General features: G+C 33.2%; 1 protein-coding gene across 1 annotated transcript in view; it reads right to left on the bottom strand.

The window, feature by feature from the left end:
• The window catches only part of LOC129216111 (phytanoyl-CoA dioxygenase domain-containing protein 1-like), a 68,146-nt gene that overhangs the window by 5,251 nt on the left and 39,229 nt on the right, over nucleotides 1-23,666 (bottom strand). The window contains exons 7-10 of the mRNA XM_054850264.1: nucleotides 23,091-23,112; nucleotides 22,878-23,003; nucleotides 9,168-9,281; nucleotides 4,582-4,705 (exon numbers count right to left, since the gene is read on the bottom strand). Coding sequence (XP_054706239.1) covers nucleotides 4,582-4,705; nucleotides 9,168-9,281; nucleotides 22,878-23,003; nucleotides 23,091-23,112 — 386 coding nt within the window. The remainder of the gene's footprint in view (nucleotides 1-4,581; nucleotides 4,706-9,167; nucleotides 9,282-22,877; nucleotides 23,004-23,090; nucleotides 23,113-23,666) is intronic.

Raw genomic sequence — 23,666 nt, 5'->3', positions numbered from 1 at the left:
CTTGTCGTCTTTACACAAGAAGTGGGATCGGTACAATGGGGCAATGATAAATGAATTTGTGTAAGGAGAAAGCATGGCCACAGACAAGATTAGATTTATACATATACTTGGAATCACTTGTTCCAAGTATACATATACTTGGAATCACTTTGAATCATAATGTTGAGAACCACTTATTATGTCCTGACGTGCAATTTCATACAGTGGTTAATTAGCATTAGTTTTAATAACTTGATGTAATTCTTTCTATTAGTTGCACCATTTTGAAAATTTGTTGGGGGTTTTATATTCCAACTAGCATCTAGAGTATACTTTCTCTGAAGTCGGCTTTGTTTTCATACGAACTTGCCAAGGCTTTATATTCTGACAGCAGTATGCAGTTTCTAGTGAGACTGTTTTCTCAGGAACTTCCTAAAGGTATTATTACAGTAGACCCTCATTTTATGCAGGTTTATTTTACGCGGTTTCGATTATACGTGGTTTCAGATTTGACACCTTTATTTTATTTTACGCAGATGCAGGAATGCAAACAGATAAAATTTTCCCATCTTTCAAAATCCAAGTTCCTAAAGATTGCAGATTACGCATAATAAACTGCATCTTGGTGTGCTAATAATCGAGCTTGGGCCACCCTTATATGCGATTGGTTCCACAGCTCTTTCAGAAATAAAATTATTAAACTCACTGGAAGAAGAGCTTTTAGGAGTTACAAAGGTGGCCAAAACCAATGAGGATACCAACATCGGTGACACACAACCAAAAACGTTCTCATTGAAAATTTTGAGCCCTTCCTAAACAATAGAAATGATCTTTCTGATTTGTTAGTGAAGGAAGATTCTATCATGGAAATGTCTCAAGTGGTCATGGATGCGTTAATGCTCTGCAAAGAATTACAAAGAAAAATTCTTGATGACTGCCAAAAGACTATCATTGCCAGGTCCTCTTTATAAACAGAACACGAAATTAATTTATGTTTTTTTATGCATGTTGATAATCGATGTAAGTTCATATCAAACTTATTATACAATTAGTCATCACTAGAATGAAGTAGTTTTTTTTATCTACAGAACCTAACCCCTATTTTAACACAACTATTAAGTCTCAATTTACACGGTTTCAATTTACGCAGCATTTTCGTGGAACGCAACTCCCACTTAAAACGAAGGTCTATTGTATATTCTTTATCCTAAGTAAAACATGAAACATAAAATGTAACCTTCCAAAGGCTTTATACTCTAACCAGGGTTTCCGCTGCAATCACATTTTTAATACAATGCGAAAGTACTATCAAAATTACGAAAATGAATCAAGACATTTTCGCATTTTTGCTGTAATAAAAGGGCCATCAGAACTTGCGATATTCTGCTTAATATTTTTACAAATCTTAGTTAAGATGTTAAATTACTCTTCAGTTCAACGGTACATAATCTAAATAGCCATTAAGCATCTCCAAAAAAAAAATGCATTATTGGAAGTGTATTCATTAACTTTGGTCATTTTAACACTTCACTAATGCTTTTTTTTTTGCAATTTTAGTTTTTTTTTTTTTTTTTTTTTTTTTTTTTTGCTGAAAATCTTTTTAACTGAACTTAAACCATGATTTTAACGTGGCTATTTTCTCGCAAACTTCCCAAAGTTTTATATTCTAACTAGCATTTCCGTACCCGGCATTGCTCCGGTAGTGGAATTAGCAGGGGATAACAGTGCTTGGTGCACCTAGTTACGAAAATCCCCTTTAATAATTACTTATTACCTATAATTTTTTCTGATTTTGGGAGGGTCCCGAGGCCCCTGGACTCCTTTTATATATATAAGCCCTTGTCCTTAACTGTCTTTAACGATCCCTTTGAAGTATTGATTTTCTTTGCAAAAGCAGGGTATCCACATTTTATTGCAGAAACATTATTATTTGACTTGAGAAAAGCCTCGAAGAATCATGTGAGAAACAAAAACAATATCAAATTTAAAATTCACTATCGACCAAAAGTTGAGATGAAATACTGAATAATGATTTGAATGGAGAAAATAAGGGATTTAAATTTCAATTACAGGTTTTAATTTTGAAGAATTTAAGGGGTTTTTAATTAATTTTTCCTGAACTAACTGATATTTCGACAAGTCCTTTTTTAGTGGATACTTTCCTAATCATGTGGTTGTGGACATGCCTGCCAAATTTAAAGTTTGAGGCTTCAGCAGTATTGGCTGTGTGTTAATATATATATATATATATATATATATATATATATATATATATATATATATATATATATATATTATCTCAGGGCATTGATTTATATATATATATATATAGATCGAAGTAAGGAATTAATTATGCAGCTGCTTTCTCAGGAACTTTCCTAATCACAAGTCTTCCTTTAGACTCTTTTTCTGTATCATATGATTTCTAGTATGTTAAAAATGTTATTGACAGATAACTTATTACTTCATCATTCATTGCCACAAAATGTGCAAATACATTAAGTATCACTTTAGCAGCTTAACCCAATAGTTTTTCTCCAGATTTCATCAGAATTTTATTCAACTCCTTGCTAGGACATTGTAAAACTTGCATTCAACATTAAGCCTCTTTCAAGGCAGTTACTTGAATCAACTTTTCAAATGGGACGTTGTCAAGAAGTGTAATCAGGTAGCAAAAGGGAAGGAATTGTTTGAAGCCTTACGTCCTCGGTCAATTTGCCAGGCACACATGCCACTAGCGTTCTCATCCCAGAACCGTCATTTGGGAAATTCAGAAGGGTGCAATTGACCCCCCCACCCGGCCTTGAGAAATTAAAGAAGCATGTAAGTGGGTGTGATTTTGTTGTTTTTTTCGACATAATTTGCGTTAAGTATACCTTTTGATCCCCTCCCCTGGAAATATTCTAAATGATAGGCCTGTCTCATCCCAGCAAGTTTAATTAACTAAAAAAACATTGTTAATCAATAATGTTTCACACCATTCAACTTGAAAGTCATTTAGTTCGAGAAGTAGAATCAACTAACCGCTTTGTGCAAAAGAGGACTAAAGCATAACAGTACATTTTTTTAAAAGAAAATTACCCATCTTTGTACTGTGGGTTTATACTTAACATCAATACGAATATCGTAGTTCGTAGTGTAACAGATACTGGATATATAATATAGCTGGTGATACCAAAATCCAAGGTAGCAAAATAAAAATTTATTTTTATTATTTTTTTAATCTTAATTAATCTTCTAAAATTTTCTGATTATTATATGAGGGTTTCACCAAGCTATAGATTAACAGGAGTCCTGTTGGAACTACATTTAGCTGTTGCACTTTTGCAACCTTTTCAATTCATTTTTGTACCATGGAGTCTCGAAAATCCGAGGTAATTGAGGCTTACTTCACCTCGGATTATTGAAAACTCGTATTATACGGAAATTTATTCCAGACTACAAATTGACCCTACTCGGAAGATGTAAAGTAGGAGCACCTTTTACTTACTTATATAAAGTAAAGAAACTAGTGTCTTCACGAAAAATTTATCACTCAAACTTCAACATAAATTTCCTTTTAACTACGTCTAAGGGAATTTTAACTATTTTTTTTCTCAATATCCTACTCATTTATGTGTGCAAGGCAACCAAAACATAACCAACCTCTCAATGTATTTTTACTATTTACTGTAAATAATTATTAAAATTTACAATAGCAAAATATTTCTATTTTCATATTTTAAGGGTCACAGTTCCTTCAGAACATTGTTTTTTTTTTAAATTTATGTAAATTTTATTTTTCTTTGAAACCATAACATTCACACTTATTTTGCAATTAACAATTTATTTTCAAATCCTAAAATATTGCCCAGATTTTTTAAAAATTCAAAAAATTTAGAAAAATTTCAAATTTTTAAAACCCCTAAGGTTTTTTTTGTTTTTGCACTTATTAAAAAAAGGTTTTTTGCTAAGCGATCACAATAATCATCTCTAAAAATCTGTGGATTCATTTGCTTATATATGCATTAGAACAGTTTCTGTGATTAATTATATAAAAAATCAAATTAATTTTTTTTTTTTTTTAAGTACAATATGCTCTAAACATTTGAGTAATTTTCAAAATGCTTATCCAATGCAGTTTTGTTAAATATAATATCCTGACTGCAAAAAGCATTACTTTAAAGCTGTATCTTTATTAGAAAAAAAATCCTTAGGGATTCTAATGACATGAAAACACAATAAAACAATCACTGAGAAAAAGTTTATCTTTTGCATAAGTGCTTGCTCATAGCGAGGATGACTCAAAACCACTCATAACTTTTCAAATATTTGAATTAAAGCGATGAAACTTTTTCCCTGGGTTCAGAATAGTTTGTAGTTTTGAAATAAGCAATAAAATTTCTTTTGATTGTTTGATCATTTTTGAGGTACTGTAACCCCTTAATGAAAATCTTATTTTTAGCTACTAAGAATTGTAGCTTAAAATATAAATGAAGCTCCTCGGATTAAGCGGAACCTGGAACTTTCGAGACTCGGTTTTTAGAGACTCTACTGTATTTAGAAAATGCAATAAAACTTGAATACAAATTATGTTCATCATGGAAAGTGATAAAAACATACCAGTTCTCCTTACTCCACTCAGCCTCTTTCTCCACCAAATGGTATGTGTAAACTGTACGAGCCACCTTAGTAGTATTCCTCCCACTTTTGTGAACAACAGATCCATGGATAATGACACAATCACCTTTATAAATAAATGTACATTTCAATATAGTATTCACGGATTACTTTACCAAACAATGCTTACTAGTTTAATTTTTGCACCTAAATGCGTAAAAGTCTGAGTATTTCTAGTAACTTTAGATGTTTAATTTTTCACATAAATAAACGTTTTAGGATTTTATAAAAGTTAAAAAACATCCAGCAGTGATTTGAATTTCGATGTCTTGAATTCAAATTATGCTTTTTGCAATCATGCATTGCTATAGGACCGTACTTGTTGAGTTTGTTTCTACAAATGCGATGGAATGGAAATGGCAAAGAAATTTGCACCTGTCATATTATGACTGGTGAATTTTTATGTTAAGTAGCACAAGCTGTATCCATAAAACAAATAAATAAAAAGCTATTAGGATGCAGTAATAAAAACAAAGATTTTATGGCTGATATCCAAAAGTATCCGATTTGTTAGAGCGTTTTCGGTAGCAGGATTTTGGACCACCCTCCTTACAGTCCCAACCTGGCACCAAGGGATTTCCATCTCTTCGTATCATTAAAGAAACATTTGGGAGGTCTGCATTTCGGAACTGATGCTGAGGTTCACCAAGACGTCTTGATGTGGTTGCACAACTTTGACGCTGATTTCTTCCGTGCCGGTTTCTATGGTTTGGTGTACGGATGGAACAAATGCTTCGATAAGCATGGTGACTATGTGGAGAAGTAATATGTACCTGTGACTTCCTACATTGTATAGATATTTTTTAATTCCTGAATAAATGTTTTCTCTGATTAGGCTTGTTTCCTTACTTTTTGATACCCCCTCGTGTTTTTATTTCTCATCAATCTTAAATGATGTGAATCATTAATCTGGGACTTTTGTATTCAGATGAACTTTTGATCTATGTTGATGTTTTTCCCTGAAAAAACGTAATTGTACACCTTCTCCTTTTTAAAAATAAAATCTGCTTAAGTTAAGCCTTGAATGAGCGCAAAAGAAATTTTCTCCTTTTAAATATTTAAACAACTATCAAGTCGCCGGTCAAGGTGTGACGGGTGAAAATTGCTTCTCTTCTTCTACATTTGAACGAAGCCATTGCCTGTTTGGTGATAGTTTGATAGTTGAAATTATAACCCTAACTCCAGTGGATTAACCCTGAACTCCAGTAGATAGCGTTCATTGTTGACCACTTTTTTGTTTCTATAGACAGAACTACAGGTAGTTATCAAAATAATGGAAACACTTGAGAAAAAAAATTCGGAATCGCTACTCTGCCGTAAATGTTCTGTTTATAAAGGAGCCCTGCTAACTATAATCACTTACACTGGTGAACCCAGATGGTGATTGAATTCTGTGGTCACTTTTGCTGCTATTGTTCACTTTTTAAACGCTACAATCCACTTCAATACTAGTCTGTTTCTTTTAAGAGCTTCTCTTTCCTTCTACTGTTTTGCTTTGCCAAGCTTGTCTTACCGTGATGTGTGTATACTAGCATGACTTTAGATACTGTACCTCTAGAAACGCCAAAAATTTGAGATGTTTCAGTTACATTTGCTCCAGCTAGACGTGCTCCAACAATTTGGCCTCTTTAAAAAAATTGTGAAGTCTGACATTTCAAGTGCTTGAAAAAAATCCAGATCTTCCGTTAAACTACCAAATACTACCAGATCATATACATTGCTATTTATAAAAAAAAATTAGATATCTAGTTTTGTTCTTTATTACTTACAAAGTGCATTCAAAAATGTTTTATTCACAGGTGTTTCCATTATTTTGATAACTACCAGTACATATGCAGTATACTCAGACTCTGACTATAACGAGCATTAGAACAGGGCCTGGGCCTGCATTTAGCCCCCCCCCCTTCTGGTTGGTAAGTGAGTTCCCTCATAATACTGATGATTTTAAAATGAAAAGCAACTCTGATGCGGAAACTTCTCCTGAAGGAAGGCAAGACATCAATACTGCAAAAGCTGGTGACTATGCATTTGAGACTTGCATCAAAGAAAATCATATAGTACTAGCTTTTGCCCGCGGCTTCGCTCCCGTTGATGTAGTTTTTTTTTTTTTTTTCAATTGATTCAAGTTAATGGTCATTACAGGCAGAGGTCAAATAGTTACCAAAACATAGTTTGTCTCTAGTTTCGCCGACATTTCAAATTGCCTGCCCCTTAACTGTATCAAAAGGTATGATTAAAACTGAAAATTAGTGGGAAAGGGAGTAAATGAAATGTTGGCAAAACTGAGAAGAAACCCAAAAATCACAAAAAATAAATCACGAAAACGTTCAGGGGTTGTAAAGAAGTCAGTTTGGGTAATTCCCAAAAAATCCAATTCGAGTGAGGTCAACTATTCTTAAATAAAGTGAAACAGTTCCCTTATAATCCCGATCTCCATCAAATACATAATATCCAGCGCTACACCGGCAATCTAAATTATTGTATAATGTGTAACTTCTTACCGTAGAAATCGTCCCAAAATAGGGTCAACAATGATGCTACCCGAAATGTTTCCAACAAACAGTAAAAATTTGGCAAGTTTTGAAATTGTGTGCAAAGACAAAGTAATGGAAGTTTTTGCGCTGTTTATGAATTTGCGAGTTTGTTGGCGAATTATTTTACGTGTTAACAAATTTAAAGAAAGAAATATTAAAGAAATGGCGATATTTGGTTACATGGTGAAAACCGAGAAACAGTATTGCGTAGTCTTTAGCTTCAAAAACAACGACAGTTGAAAAATTTTTCGAATGCCTGAGCTATTGAAATGATTCCACAAAAAAAGTTTGGCTAGATTCCAGCTGATCGATTAAATACCCAGTCAATACAAATAAATAAAAAAAACCATTAATTGCCTCAAAGTTGCATTAAAATGGAAAAAAAATCAGTCAAATCCATGTATTATTTGCCAATCTTATGCAAAAATCTTACTTCAAGATTTGACTTGAGAAAAGCCTTGAACAGTCACGAAAAGCAAAGATAGTCAACAATACAACAATAGTCGTTATCGACAGGGAGTTGAGATGATACACTAAATATTGTATTGAATTAAGGAAAGCCTTCGAATATGGAACTAAAAAGCTCATAACTCGCTTTTTATTCTACTTAGAAATTTCGAACAGGTGTCATCTTCAGCAGAAAAATCAGAGCTTTCGATGGACATATAATGTTAATATGTGCAAGTATTTTTTCATCCCCATATTAGAGAATTTATGCGAAAATTGTGTTTTATTGCCCCTCTAAGGGGGTTTTGCCCCCCATAATGGGACGAAAACTACCCTATGTGTTATTCTGATGCATAAGCTATATTATTGCAAAGTTTCATCAAAATCCATTCAGTAGTTTTTGTGTGAAAGAGTAACAAACATCCATACATCCATACATTCATACGAACAAACTTTCGCATATGTAATAGTAGTAAGATTATGTAGCTCTAATGACAATGGATCTCCCTCAACCTACTTTAAATAGACGCTACCATTTAGTGTTTCCCATTTCTTTTCTATTTATAACTAGAAAATCGCCATGACGGGTCAAAATTGCTTCTATATTTGAACGAAGCCATTGCCTGTTTGGTGATATTTTGATAATTGAAATTTTAACCATAACTCCAGTATGTAGCGTTCATTGTTGACCATTTTTTCGTTTCTTCATTCACCTGAAATGACAGTCTTACCAGTAAAACAGTTAAGTTCCCGGATTGAGCTCAACCTTGTCACAACAAAGCCTTTCCCTGCATGTTAAACATTATTAAAACACATTATCAAATTATCATTCCATGGCGCGAGTTTCATTGTTGAAGCACGCGGTTACTCGATCATCGGCTATTATTTATATGAGGATGTTGAGCAATTTACAAAAATTGATCTAAATGAAATGTATTATGTTTATTCAACACTGCTTCATACGTAAAAGTACAGTATATGCCCATAGGCTTCCAATAAATTTCACAGAAGTAACTGTTTTGTTTTTTGTTTTTTAGTGCTCCGTCATACAGATTTAAATGTCAATAGGTTTAAATTATTTTGTTTCAAAACTTTCGTATAAGACTTCAAAAACGAACAGTTCTAAGAAAAGGTTCTACTAGCTCCAACCAACTCCTATGCCTTCTGACACGAAATTTCTAAGCTATCAAAATAAAAATAATTATGATATATTGTGCTGCGATTTTTGTTCACTTTCGCTAAAGTCAGGATACCAAAGTTTGACTTTACTAAACATTTTAGCACAATTATTGTTCAAGAGAATAACTTTTCATTCTTAAATTCTCACAGAAACAACTTTCTTTTCAGTTTTCAAAATATTTTAAATTTCCAAGAACACTCCATAGAAAGATAGTAGCATTTCTCAAGAACAAACTCTTACGATCTTCTGTAAATGTGTATCAGTTTGAACTTCAATATTTCAGCCTTATTAATTTTTCCGTAGACTATTGAAATCAATAAGGCATTTTTTTCTGAAGTCACGTTCTTGTTTTGTTTAAAGATCCTCACCTTTTTTAGCCGGAACAGAAACATATTCCTCGTCAGCATAATCTGGCACTTTCCCTTTCATAATCAGCAATGGGTCTTCAGTTGGATTTCGAACAAATCTTTGGTGAATTTCTTCTGTAAAAAGCAATGTTTTGTCACAATGTGAAACTTAATTAAACAAAGGTTATACTGGGTGTATCAGTACTGCGTTTACAGACTTATTACAGGGCAGACATAGTACACCTAGACCTAGACAACGGGAAATCACATAGCAATGCATGGTTGAAAACGCTTTCCTGACGCGAAAGTGATGGCACAAAGCACAAGAAAGACAAGACGAATAAGAGGAGAGAACATGTTTAATGCAGCGAAAATGCTGGTAAGTTTTTGTCTGGTGTACACGATAGGTGTCGTTACGTAAACAGAAGTATCAGATGACGGTGCGTGCGCACACGCGGTTTTTGCTGCCGCGCTCGCTTTGACGTTCGATCTTCAATGCGCCGCATCACGGCCCGGCGTCGTAATTTTGAACACCTACTTTGATGACAATCCTTGGCTCCTTCGTGTTCTTTTTCTTAGTTTTTTGCTGTATTAAGGATAATAAACATGTTTTCTTCTCTTATTCGTATCTTTCTTTTTGGTGATTTATGTCGTCACTACCGTGGCAAAAAAGCTATTCCGACCATGCATTGCTGTATGGTTTCCCTTTGTCCAATCTACCCTGAAAGTCTGTAAACGCTGTACTGATACACCCTGTATATAAAAATCCAAATTCTGTTCATTGAAAAAAACTCATGCTAAAGTTTAAAATTTGAAAAACAATACTGACTTCTGGACACCTAGTATGAAATATGTGCTGAAAATTCTCAGTACATATTGGAAACACACTTGAAACTGTTGTGTCCTGCTCAGGATATTTGTTAAACATAAACTTCGGAACGCATTTTAGAAAAGACTAGGACCAAACTTGGTTACACTTCGTACTTCTTCGCTTTCTTCCGTACAAATATAATTTCAACATCTTCCTTTAACTACCAGTCAATAATATCTGATGATCACCAATTTCTCTTCAAATCGCTAGTAGTTGCTGATTAAACTAGTGCAAAGCTGTCATTTTTTAGCCTACTTCCCAGTAAAAGTCAGAGAAAGACGAAAAATGCACGAAAGAAGGCTTAATGAATCTTGAAAATATTACAAAAAACAAAAAGTCAAAAATAAAAAAAATAATTAAATAAATATCGAAAAATTAAAAATTGGAAAATAGGATATTGAGATGGGGGAAAATGTCTGTCGGTCTGTCTGTCTGCCCCCAACCGCTAATAACTTTTGAGTGAATAGTCCGATTCGAACAATTTTTTTTTTTTCGAAAGATCTCGGCGAGGACACGTCTTTTTTTTTTTTTTTTCATTTTTTGATTTAAACTATTTTTTTAACCGACTTCAAAAAGGAGGCGGTTATCAATTCATACCGTATGTATGTTTTTTTTTTTTGTTGTTGTTTGTCCACTCATAGCGTCTCACCTAGTGAACCGATTTTGATGATTCTTTTTGTAATGGATAGGGGATGGCTCAACTTAGGTCCCATTACTTTGTTTGACCATATTTGTTCTTTAGAAAAAAAGTTATGGGCAAAAAACAGTAAATTTTATGCATTTTCCCTATTAAATGATTAAGATGATATTGTAGCGAAGTTCGCACTTTTCATCCGTGGATAACAGTGGCTCAGTGGTAGAATTCTCGCCTCTCACACGAGCGACCCGGGTTCAAATCCCGACTAGGACAAAGTGAATTTTACTAAAATTTCTTTTCTACTGTTTCCCGTATTTTCCCGAATCTTCTATTAATTTCTGTATCTTTCCAAGTCTGGAAAGTTCCAGCACTTTCTCAAGTTGTATATAAGGAGACGTAACGTTCACTCGTGGTTCTGAATAAAGATCTCGAGTTGAGACTAACGAGTATTCGCTTCATTTGGCTTTCACATTGTCTTCGCTATCTTCATCTACGCGACAATATGAAACTCATTGTTATAAAAGTTTGGTTCCATATACCAGTAACATTAATAGTAATTGTAATGATAATTTTGAATGAAGGCTTCTCTGAAGCAAGCATCAAATTTCTTCAAGGGATATTTCGATAATGGGGAATCTGGCGCTGTCGTATCATTTTTGGCGTAAATAATTTTATTTTAGTAACCCTGCTGATTTATAGTAACCCTATGTGAATTATCAAAATCTTCCTTTCTTCAGTGCTATTGCTCCATAGTAGGGGTAAACCTAACCTGGAAGCGAGGTGATGCAGTGATTAGAATCTGCTTAGCCTTCACAATGCTACCTTTAGGTTTGACTCAATTACTCTGTAGTATTTTTATCGTTATCATCTATGCCGATAACAGATGATCGGGGCTAAGTGAGAAAATACAGGATTGCATCATGAGCAACTTAGATGCTGTGGAATGTAAATTAGTTAGGAAAAACGTAATACTTAAATGGTTATAATTAAATTAAGTACGCATGATTTCCAGAGAGGAACAAAGATAAGTTTTTAGTGCCAATCGCTTAAAGTTTGACGCGTGTCAATAGTTTTTTTTTTTAGTATGGAGCATTTTTAAGAAAAAAATGTGAAGTTTCGTGATGGTAACTTCTTATTATTTCTGAAATACGTACATTTACACTAAAAAGAATGAAATAAAAAAAATTTGAAAAAAAAAAAAAAAATAGAACCGACTTCAAAATTGCTCTAAAAAGTGAAAAATAATTTTATTCTTTAAACACCATCGATAATGCTTTTAAACATAATTTTTGAAGTTGGCGCAAAAACGATAGATAAAATCATTCACAGCCATAAATCAAATACAACTATAAATTTAACCAGGACCAGTTTCTTCACTATCACATACATTATGCATTGATGACAACATATTTGAATAGCGATATAAATGTTTCGTTCGTAACTTTGGATGCTTTTCTGAAAACAAATATGAACGAAGCGTGGTTACACTGGATTTTCCGTTTTGTTTTTGCGCCAACTTCAAAAATTATGTTTAGAAGCATTATCGATGGTGTTTAAAGAATAAAATTATTTTTCACTTTTTAGAGCAATTTTGAAGTCGGTTCTATTTTTTTTTTTTTTTTTCAAAATTTTTTTATGTTCAATTTTGAACAGTTCAAAAAAACTTAACATTAGCGCCTACGGGGAAAATCAAGGCGATTCCGAACTGTGAGGCGAAGTTGCTTCAAACTTTGTAGGAAAAAACTTTTGATGAAAAACTTGTATATAAAATATCTTTTTGTTTTGAACAATTTTCCGTTCAATTTTGAACGTTTCAAATCCCTTAACATTAGCGCCTGCGGGGTAACTGAAAGTCAATGCAGATTCCGTACTTAAATGCGGATTTACTTCAAACAAATTTTGTTGGAAATAGCTCTTGACGACAAACTCCAGACTCTGACTCCGAGAATTTAGGGGCACCTGACTCCGACTCCGAATCCTGTGCCCGACAATTAGTCAGACTCCAACTCCCGATTTCGACTCTGATTTCGTAGCTTCGGCAAAAATTTATACACGGGGGACAAATGACTGACTCTGATTCTTGGATATTCGACTCAGACTCCATTATCCCAAAATGAGATTGACTCCGACTCCGACTCCGCAGTTATGGTTTCAACTGTGAAATAATTATTGTTAATGTGAATTGTTTTTATTTTCACGCTGAAGTTTTAATTTAGGTATTCAGTTTTCGGCGGATAAACTCGAAGTCATTTGTGTTTCTACATAAAGATATGCGCAGACGATTTTTTTTTTTTTTTGGACAATGAAAATTTTTTCTTTAAGTTGACATTTTATTGTTTTTATTTATTTTGGTAAGTGCCGAAAATAATTTAAAAAATTATTTTCGGCAACAGGGGAAAAAGAAACGGTTTTTTTTTTTTTTGATATGATGTATTTATTTTAATGAGCTTATTAATTTTAATTATTATTTTTTCGTTTTGAAAGCTGTTAAAGATTTTTTTTTAATGGAAAAAGTGCATTAGTTGCTTTGTATAAAAGGTGCTGCTATTTATTTGTTCTTTTATTTATTTTTTTACGCATCTAATTTTTTAGATGAGTGAGAAATATTTTATTCCTAGAAATCAGCTTAAAATATTAAGAAAATAGGTTTGAAACAATTTGCGATTTTAGCTATTTTTGAGAATATTGATCAGGTACTAGAAAGTAGCATGGGTATACGGGAAAGTAGGCTCGTTTAGTTCTAGACGGAACTTCTTGTCTCAAATTCATATTTAACATTATTATTTACATGATTAAATTCTGACCTAAAATATCAAAATCAATAGAAACGGCAGCATATTCTGGACTTAATTATTTCAGGAAGTAAACGCTTAGGGGGGAAAAACGTATTCATAATGTGGGCAGGTTTTTTTCCCGGCATTAAGAGTGCGCTGGCTGAAAAACAACTTTTACAGAGTTCATTAATTTTTCTACAAGTTTTTTGTACGAAGGTATAGGCGGAAGAATTGTTCGCTAGATTAGTGACATTTAGCGAAAACTATTTAAGAGCACCTTCTGCAGAAGTTTGTACAACTATTTAAACTGAAATACAATTTTCTTCAGAAACTTCTAGGCTGTGAGTGTTAAAAATCTTCAAAGATAATTAATTCCACAGAGTAAAGGATAATACACCGCATCTCGAATTAATTTTATAAAAAATCGCCCCCCTCCTCCGGTTAATTTTGACTGTAAGCGCAATTGTCACCAAAAATTGATAATATGGAACTAATTGTTTATCTTACTACTATTATATATGCGAAAGTTTGTCTGTATAAATGGATGTTTGTTACTCTTTCACGCGAAAACTACTGAATGGATTTTGATGAAACTTTACAATAATATAGCTTATGCATCAGAATAACACATAGGGTAGTTTTTATCCCATTATGGGGGGCGATAAAACGCAATTTTCGTATAAATTCTCTAATATGGGGATGAAAAATACTTGCACATATTAACATTATCTGTCCATCGAAAGCTCTGATTTTTCTGCTGAAGATGGCACCTGGTCGAAATTTCTAAGTAGAATAAAAAACAAGTTATGAGCTTTTTAGTTCCATGTTCGAAGGCTTTCCTCAACTCAATACAGTATTTAGTGTATCATCTCAACTCCCAGTCGATAGCGACAATTGATGTATTCATGACTATTTTTGTTTTTTATCTGACTGTTCAAGGCTTTTCTCAAGTTAAATCTTAAAGTAAGATTTTTACCCAAGATTAGCAAATGAAACATGGATTTGGCTGATTATTTTCCTGATATGATTATATTTAAAAATCGTATCTTATGAATTTAGATTAAGCAAACATTTTACGCAATTTTATAAACTTGGCAAGTCTGTGGGGAATGTATGGTACTGTGGTCCTTTGGCGATAAATAATGGATTTGGCTTTATTATTTTACATTTTATGTTGCTTTTAACTGCAAAAATAGAAAGTGAAATTAAACAAAATGACATTTTAAAAACTTATTCGATAGGCAGAGTTATGAAGACGCGGTCGGGACGAGTGCTCAAAAATCTTGGCGATACAGCCATTACAAAAGTTGCATTAAATCTAAAGATTTTGCAAAATTAATTTTGGTAAAAGATCATTAAATACTATGTATAAAGATATTGAAGTTAAAATTAATCCGCCAAATTAGTGAAACAACACGCTCGAATAAAACTACTATTAAAATGTAATTTAATCGGCCAAATCCAATTTTTTTATCTCCAGTTTCACCAGGTGATTACGTTAGCGCATTTGCGAATTATTTTAAATTTTTATGAGACTTTTAATTTTCTTTTTTGTGTGTGGTTTTAAGAATTAATGATGCTAATTAGGTTTTTGTGGAATTAATGTAACCACTTTAATGGTGGCAATGAAGAATATTGTTCTTTCTTTCTCTTTTTGAGCAATCACGATTGCTTATTGTTCTCATTTGACTGTTTTGAATTCCGATCAATTTATTTTCCCGCCAGCACCCTCTTCCAGCGTCGACCGGCCTCACGATGCTGTTCCTCTTGCGAAAACCGTCCCCAGGTTGCGTCCATATCCTACACACACACACGCTTACACACACTCATGCCTGCACACAGACACAAACACACATTCCTACACACACACATACACACTCATGCCTTCACACAGACACAAACACATATGCCTGCCTACATACATACATACACACACACACACACCACCGCCTACACACACAGCACTGCATACACAACACGCACACACATGGATACATACACACACGCACCCACACACATGCGCCTACACAAGCACACACGCGCATTCATACACACACACGTGATTGCGAAAAACATAATTTGAATTCAAGATGCCAAAAATTCAAATTAATATATATATACTAGAGGACCCGGCAGACGTTGTTCTGTTCAAACTTCGTAAATTGAAAGGGTGAAAAATTTCAATAAACTATCAAGTGTTCCAACCATTTTGTTGAAAAAAATAAGTAAATAGAAAATGTTTTAAGCTGCTTGGTGTCAGAAGACGAATATTTATTACAATTTGATTTATCTAGTGCTCACAGAGCAGTTGTTTTATCAACTATTTTTTCTGGCGCACTTCAAAGATCTTCAGAGATTGTATGGTTTGTTCTTCTAGGCATACTCAAAGGATAAAAATCACCCTCAGATATTAAGTATAAAAAAATAACTTTCCCGTCTAGTAAAAACGGGAAATCCCGCTGCAACGTCCCCCATATGAAAATGAATAAAACAATCGAATGGATATCGTTTAAAAAATGATAAATGTAAAAACAGTTCCCTGAATAAAGCGAAAATCACTTTCCTCCCCCTAACGATATAAAATAAACCCTTTCTTCAATTAAATAGACTAAACACTCTTTAAAAACCAAAAACTGTATTACTTTGATATACACCCCCAAAAATTACGCGCCAAATCTGGCATTTCCTACGGACTTTTTAGGGTTGCTGTTTCTTATTTTGGTGTTGCCAATTTAGGTTTTTTCAGCTTTTAGCTTTTTGCTGTTGCCAAATTTAGTATTTTCTTGTATTTTGTACCATTTTTTGAGTTTTTTTTAAAGTTTTGTGGCAACAATTTTTGTGGCAACAAAGTTTTGTGTCAACAAGAACAAAAAAAGTCGCCAAATTTCCGATTTGGGGGGTATATCAAAGTAGTTCCCCAAAAACAATTCTTTGCAATTTAAAATATTTTACCAAATAAAAAAAGATGCTATAAATTACATTAACAGTAGTAAACAAATAATCACGCAACTGTATTGTTATGGCCAAGATCGCCAAGTCACCAAGTTCCTGTAATCCAGTCGATCAGTGAGCGAAGAGAACTCCGACTGATTAGCGGTCCCATCTTTTGAACGAAAACTTCATATATTTGTCTAAATTGTTCTTTCCACCAAAGGTTAAAAATCTTCCACTGCACTGATCTTGTGTGTACAGAACTATCCTGTTGCAATTTATCTGGACGAAAATAATATTTATTCCGTCTTCAAATTCCACCATATTTTCCTTTAGTAATGCACTGATTAGTTTGATAATCCTTAAAGTATTTTTGCCATTGGTGCCAAAACTCAGATGGATTTGAACCGAGAAACAAATGTTCCTATCAAGGCTTCACTCGATGCGTGTCTTATCAGGCTCAGTCATTTCTCAAAAGATCAAAGGCGCCGCTGCCAGTAAGATGGTGCTGTAGTATAACCGGGGGAAATCATTTGTTTACATTAGTTAACGTATTATTTCTGCTGTAAAAAGTGATTTTTTTCAATCTTTAACGTAAAATTTCATTGATATGGTTAACCGATGTGTAGTAGTGTAGTACAGGGTGAATTGATGCCGGAACGCCGCACCTGATCTGTTTTTCAAGGAAAATAAATTCCCTTTTTAGGTAAAGCTGGTCCCAACTCAGTATTCAACTATTTCTCATTGGCGTTCACTTCTGGTAAAATGCATCCCTGAAACACAGGGAACTCCAAAGCATTTTGAGCCTTGGTCTCACTTTTAGTAAGTCGGCCCCAGAGATTACGTATACATTTTTTGAGACATTTAATGTGAGTCATTAATGTGTTGATATCGAGAAGGGTTCGAACATTACTCTTCCTCTAAATTTAAAAAAAAAAAAAAAAAAAAAATCTGAGAAGGAAACCTTGTTGCTTATAAATTATATAGTATTTTACTGCATATTTAAAGGAGGTATTTAATAGCGCAATCGTCAAGATTTCGACAATAATTGTTTTATTTTCACAATATCGGTAAGACTGTAATACGTATTTGCTCTTTTGATATTATTTAGTTTAAGGTACGTCGCTCAGCTTGGTGAATTTTCTCTTTACCTTTACTTGGCGAAAACTGAAAAATTGCACTTACATCATCGTCGGCGAAAGTTAAAAAATAAGGCTTACATTGTCGTATATTTGCTTCTTTTTCTAGTTTTACAAAATTTACACACTTTCAATTTTTACTTATGACAAGGTTAATTTATTCTGCTGATTATGTCACATAATAATGGAGAATTGAAATTGATTTAGCGAAATATTTTAACGAGATTTCTCATATTATTTTAACATCTCGTTTTTATTTGGCGAATTATTTTACTTTGTTTTGATTAAAAATCCGCGAAAAAAAACAAAATAACATAATACTTCGAAAAATAAATAAATTCAATGATCGAAAGCATTTAAAGTTTTATTACATATAATTTTATTGGAGGATTACGAAATAGCTTAATTTAATTTTCCATATTTTTTTCATTTTAATGTAACTTTTTATGCTACTTAATGGCTTTTTTTTTTAATTTGATCTTTCACAAATAATTTAAAAATTTTTGGAACTTTTCATGTTTTTTTGTGCAATAATGTATTTATGTGGCGAAGTTTCTCCCCTTTAAATTTCCTCACAATGCGTAAACATTGGAATACCGTTTACCTTTTCAACAGGCTTGTTTTTTTTTTTTTACTGTTATTATTATTTTTATTAATTTATTTTTTCAACAAGCAAAAGTTTTGTTCAAAAAAAAGAAGGAATTTTTATTATTATTTTTTTAAAAGGCTGGAATGTATAGGTTTATAAAAATCTTTAAATGAAAAGCTGCCATGTTTTCCTTTTTTGAAGTTTTTATTGGCATGTTTTTCCGGGTGAATTCATTATTGTTTCAATGTACTTTTAAATGATTTAAATTTCTTGTTTTTTAACATACAACGTACTCCTTTATGATATAAATCGTAATTTGTAATGATCGATTCTAACGATCAGTTTTATGGCAAAATTTTTATTTGATATCTTTTCTACTTATTTTTCTTTAGAAAAATTGTATCTCTATGCATTTTAATAATTCTCGTTGTAAAAAAGCTAAAGATATCAAATTGAGCTATTCACCATTTTCAGAATATGTTTAAAAAAAATAATTAATTTTGAATTAAACTTTAAAGTATAAGAAAAAAATACTAAAAGCTCTCTAAATGTTTCCATAAATATATTTATCAACTAACAAAAATATCCGGCGTTGCCTGGGTTAGTAATAATTATGAGAAACAATCGCTACTTTCATTTGTTTTCTGTTTTAACTGATAAATATATTTATCAGTTGTGCTTGATGAAGCATATGTAATTAATTTTTGCATAATAAAACCAAAAAAATACTTTTTCTTGATACAAATTATTAAGCATAGTTCATACGTTTAATAGACAGTGTGGTTTCGTCCATAAGATGTAATGTTTAATTTTATAACATTACGCATTATTTCATTCAGAGCCAAATTTCCAATGTTTGTTTGTTATTAATTGGAAGCAGAAATTACCCCCCCCCCCCCCCAAAAAAAAAGAAAAAATAACAGTATTTCCAAAACATTTATTCACATACGTTTTCGAACAGAAAACTTCTTTTTAAGCTCGTTTGAAATTGTTATTCAATGTATAAATTGCAATAAATGCTCACTCCTATTTATATTTATTGAAGGTTTGCAGTTACATTACTCATATAATTTAGAAAATGCTTATTGCGAAAAGTTAGAATAATTAATCACAACATTTTTTCATACACGGAATTTACATTGATTTGTCTTCCTCAGCTTATATTCATCTGATTTTGTTTCCAAACTTAATTTTTCATGAAAACAAAGTTTCATATTTTTTCACTTTTTGCCTAAAGTATCTTTTCAAACACTTTTCCTCAGGAAGAAAAAAAAAACCGCTTTTAAATTAACTCAAATACTTTTGAACTCAATTTTGAATAACTATTCTCTTTAAGAATAATCTTATCTGTTGTTTATATAGTTAAAAGTTGCTTAAAAGTTGCCACAAAATCCACCAGATGTCACTGGAGTCTGACCAGGTTTTTGTTTGATTGATTGGTTTCATACTACAACTGTTATTGAAATGACTGAGCCTGATAAGACGCGTATCAAGTGAAGCCTTGGTACGGTACTATCCGATCATTTGGTTAGGAAAACCTAAAGCACCGACCCGGTCACATGATTTAACTACGACGAAAAATACGCGTTTTGCGTGAACCTAGTGAAAGAAATCCGATTTCTTCCAGTATTTTACTTTTAAATATATCACTGGACCTAAAATAGTTGTTTTCAAGAAATGAAAAGGCTTCACTCTCTCTCTCTCTCTCTCTACGTTTTATCTATTTTCAATTGACGTGTCACAGTAGAAAATTTCATTACAAAAAGCAGAGCTGGCTTTCTTATTGTCCTTTGGCAATGGGTTAAATATTTATTTCAATTCTCGCTCAACAATAAGTTAAAATAAATATTAATCATTTGGGAGATAAAACCATCCAATGTTTAAATTAATTAATTAATTAACAAAAACGTTTCCGATTCGATCCATCGTGCTTCGAAACCATGCTTGCCACAACTTAATTATACACAAAAAATTCGATCAAAATTGGTTCAGCCGTTTAAAAGCCTTATGGTGACAAACGTCCGCACAGAAGATTTTTATATATTAAGACGGAGATCATAACGGAGATCTTCAGAGGGAGATGTTATTTAAAAACGCTGATATTATCATTCTAATAGAGACTTTAGGGAATGTTTCTCTTTCGAAATGAGAAGTTTTTTGTACTATTGTCCTCATTTAAATTTAAACTTAAAAACTGTTGTGCTTGCTCTGATTTTAATAATATTTTTACTCTGAACTTTTTGGTATTTTAATAAGGACCGTTTACGTTATTTAGAAACAGCCAATTTGCTTCTGATGGCGATTTTAAAGGTTTGATGTTCTCACTTTAAAGGCACATTATTAGACTTATGATTTGCATTGACTGTTGACCTGTTTTGAGACGATTTCTCCGGTAAGAAGCTATACAATAATTTAGATAGCCAGAGTAGCGCTGGACATCATTTGACGGCTATCGGGATTATTATGAAAATTTTTGACTTTATTTTGTTTGAATTGTTGACCTCACTTGAATTGGAATTTGAATTACCCATACTGACTTCTTTACAACTCCTGAACGCTTTCCTGATTTATGTTGTGTGATTATTTGGGTGTCTTCCCAGTTTCGCCGACATTTCATTTACCCCCCCCCCCCCCCAGATTTTCAGTTTTAATCATACCTTTTGATATATTAAAGGGGGAGGCAATTTGAAATAGCGGCTTATTTCGTTCCGATTCTAAAAAAGGGCAAAGAAGCAAAATCCTTACTAAAGTATAGACCCATTTCTCTTACCAGTACTATTAGCAAATTGATGGAAAGAATGGTAAACAACAGATTTAACTGGATTCTTGAATCTTGAGAGTTTTGGCATGATATCTTCTGAGCAGGCTGGCTTCAGAAAAAACCGTTCGACAAATAACCAAGTGACCCACTTCAACCAAGTAATAAAAGATTCAGTAGAAAGGAGAAATGTCCTCACTGCTGTCTGCGTGGATTTTGAGTCTGCGTATGACACTATCTGAAGAGAAAACCTACTATATAAACTGCTAAAGATCGGTATCTAATCGAAGATGGTTCACTGGTTTCGTTCATTTCTCAAACAAAGATATTGCAAGGTCCAGTATGGTAATTCTTTGTCTAGGAGTTATAATCTCCAAGCTGGTCTACTCCAGGGAGCCGTTTCCAGCTGCTCCCTTTTTGATATTTATATTGAAGATCTAATACAATCCTTAAAGTCAATACCTGGTGTAAACTGCCTGCTCTTTGCAGACGATTTAGTATTGTGGATGCGATGCAATCACCCAAGCAAAACGCCAAAATATCCATTGAGACTATTCTAAATGAGGCGCCAAATGTGCTGGAGACATGGAGCAAAGAAAACAATATGTCTGTAAATTTAGCTAAAACCGCAACCCAGACGTTCTCCCTGATGCACTAAAATTTAAAACCTGAATTATATTACCGAAATAATCTATTAGAATGTGTAGACATTTTTACTTATCGAGGTGTCGTATTTGACAATAAACTGTGCTGGAAAATGACGTTGATTACATTTCTGACCGTGTAACAAAACGTTTATCCATCCTAAAAAGACTTGCTGACTGTCTTTGGGGGTCGAGATCAACGCTGGTTTCAACTTACCGTACTTTCATTTTGCCAGTAAGCACTTGTTGTTGCGAACCACTAATAACTATGATGAAAATTAATGGGAAAGCTGGAGATCATTCAAAATCAAGCACTTAGGCTTATGATTGGTGGGGTTAAGTCCACGCCTATTGATTCAATGCTACTCTTTACAAATATTAAACCACTGAATACTGTTTTCGAAGAGAAAGCTACCATTCTGTATGAACAATTATTGCATCTTGATGACACCTTTTGGAGAAACTACCAGAACCTGCCTCGAAATCCTAAAACCCAAAGTGGCTTTGTCCAGAGAGTTCTTTCCTGCAAAGGTTCCCACCATCTCCCTAATACCGTTGATAAGGCTTTAAAACCATGTAACCCCTTAGTTATTCATGAAATAAGAGCCAGATTAAATCTTCAAACTTCAGTTCTTAAAAACGAAACAGCTCCTGAAGTTCTGCGCCTTCTTGCTCTGGAGACTTTAAATAATCTCTACCCCGAACTTGACTGGCTATTTATCCACACGTGCTAATTTTTAATTTTAGTTCAACTTTGTCCTTTATGTTTATTGCATTGTTGAATAAATGTGTTTATTTACTTACTAGAAAGTTGCCCGTCACGGTATGACGGGTGAAAATTGCTTCTCTTCTTCTACATTTTAAGGAAGGCATATCCGGTTTGGTGATATTTTGATGGATTGAAATGGTAACCCTAACTCCAGTGGATTAACCCTAACCTCCAGTAGGTAGCGTTCATTGTTCACCATTTGTTCGTTTCTTCATTCAACTGAAATGATAGTCTTACCAGTAAAACAGTTAAGTTATCGTATCGAGTTCAGCCTTGTCACAATATAGCCTTTCCCTGCGTGTTAAACATTCAAAACATATTATCAAATTGTCATCCGTGGCGTGAGTTGCATTGTTGAAGCACGCGGGTTACTCGATCATCGGCTATTATTAAAACGAGGATGTGTGTAACTTTTCATTTGTGTGCATTGTGTGTGCCAGTGCTTGTGGAGTCAGAGTCAGAGTTCAAGGTTCTAAAATTCCCGGAGTCGAAAACTCAAAAATTCCCGGAGTCGTAGTCGGTCATTTCCCCCCAAACTCCGTAACTCTGGTCAGATAATCCTTTACATTTTTTCGTGCTTTTACGTGCATTAATTTTATACAAATGTATACATACAAACCTTTATGCGATCCTGGAACAAACCACAAACATCCATTCTCTAATGTAGCATCCTCCAAGGGGAACCAGAGGCCAATGCAAGTGGGAGGTTCCGTATACAGGAAAGTAGAATCCTGGTGTGGACGCACTGTTACAGGAACATACATAAAAAGTTTAATAAACTTATTGGAAAGTAGTAGTAATTCCTTTCTAAAACGTTAGGGGTAAATCTTACCTATTTCTCCTATTTTTGGTTTCTGAAAAAGCAAATAAAACACTACCGTTAGTTTGATTTTGATGTTAGCTTGCGAAGTTTTGAATACGTTGATAAAAGAATAAACTTATTGATTTATGTATTTGGATATTTTAAATATTGTACAAAAACTACTAAATAACGTACTTTTTTCTACAGAAAACTAAAGAGGTTTTTTAAAAAATAATATGTCTAAATAATAAAAATTAAAAAAAAAAACCTGCACTTTTGGCAACCTTTTATTAGGCGATGTCTGTCCTACGAATTTAAAGGAAGTCCGTTGAATAAAAAAGATCCACGATCCCTTCCATTCCTTCTGATGCGAAACGATCATTTTTCTTCAACTAAAATGCGTACACACATTTTTAACAACCTATTAGTCTCTTTGAAATTTAAAACTATTCGCCAAATAACATTCAAAGATTAACTTTAAACTCAAAATAATCCTTCAACTGTATAGTTCATTTCTTAGCACGCCAAGCAACCACGCTACCGTAACCCTGCCCTTTAAAGAGTAAAGTTTTTTTTTCTGCAATTTAAAATGTTTCGCCAAATAGA

This window comes from Uloborus diversus, chromosome 2, assembly GCF_026930045.1.
Source record: "Uloborus diversus isolate 005 chromosome 2, Udiv.v.3.1, whole genome shotgun sequence".
Taxonomy (NCBI): Eukaryota; Metazoa; Arthropoda; class Arachnida; order Araneae; family Uloboridae; genus Uloborus; species Uloborus diversus.
The sequence above is the reverse complement of the archived record's forward strand: the minus strand, read 5'-3'. Positions and strand labels throughout refer to the sequence as shown.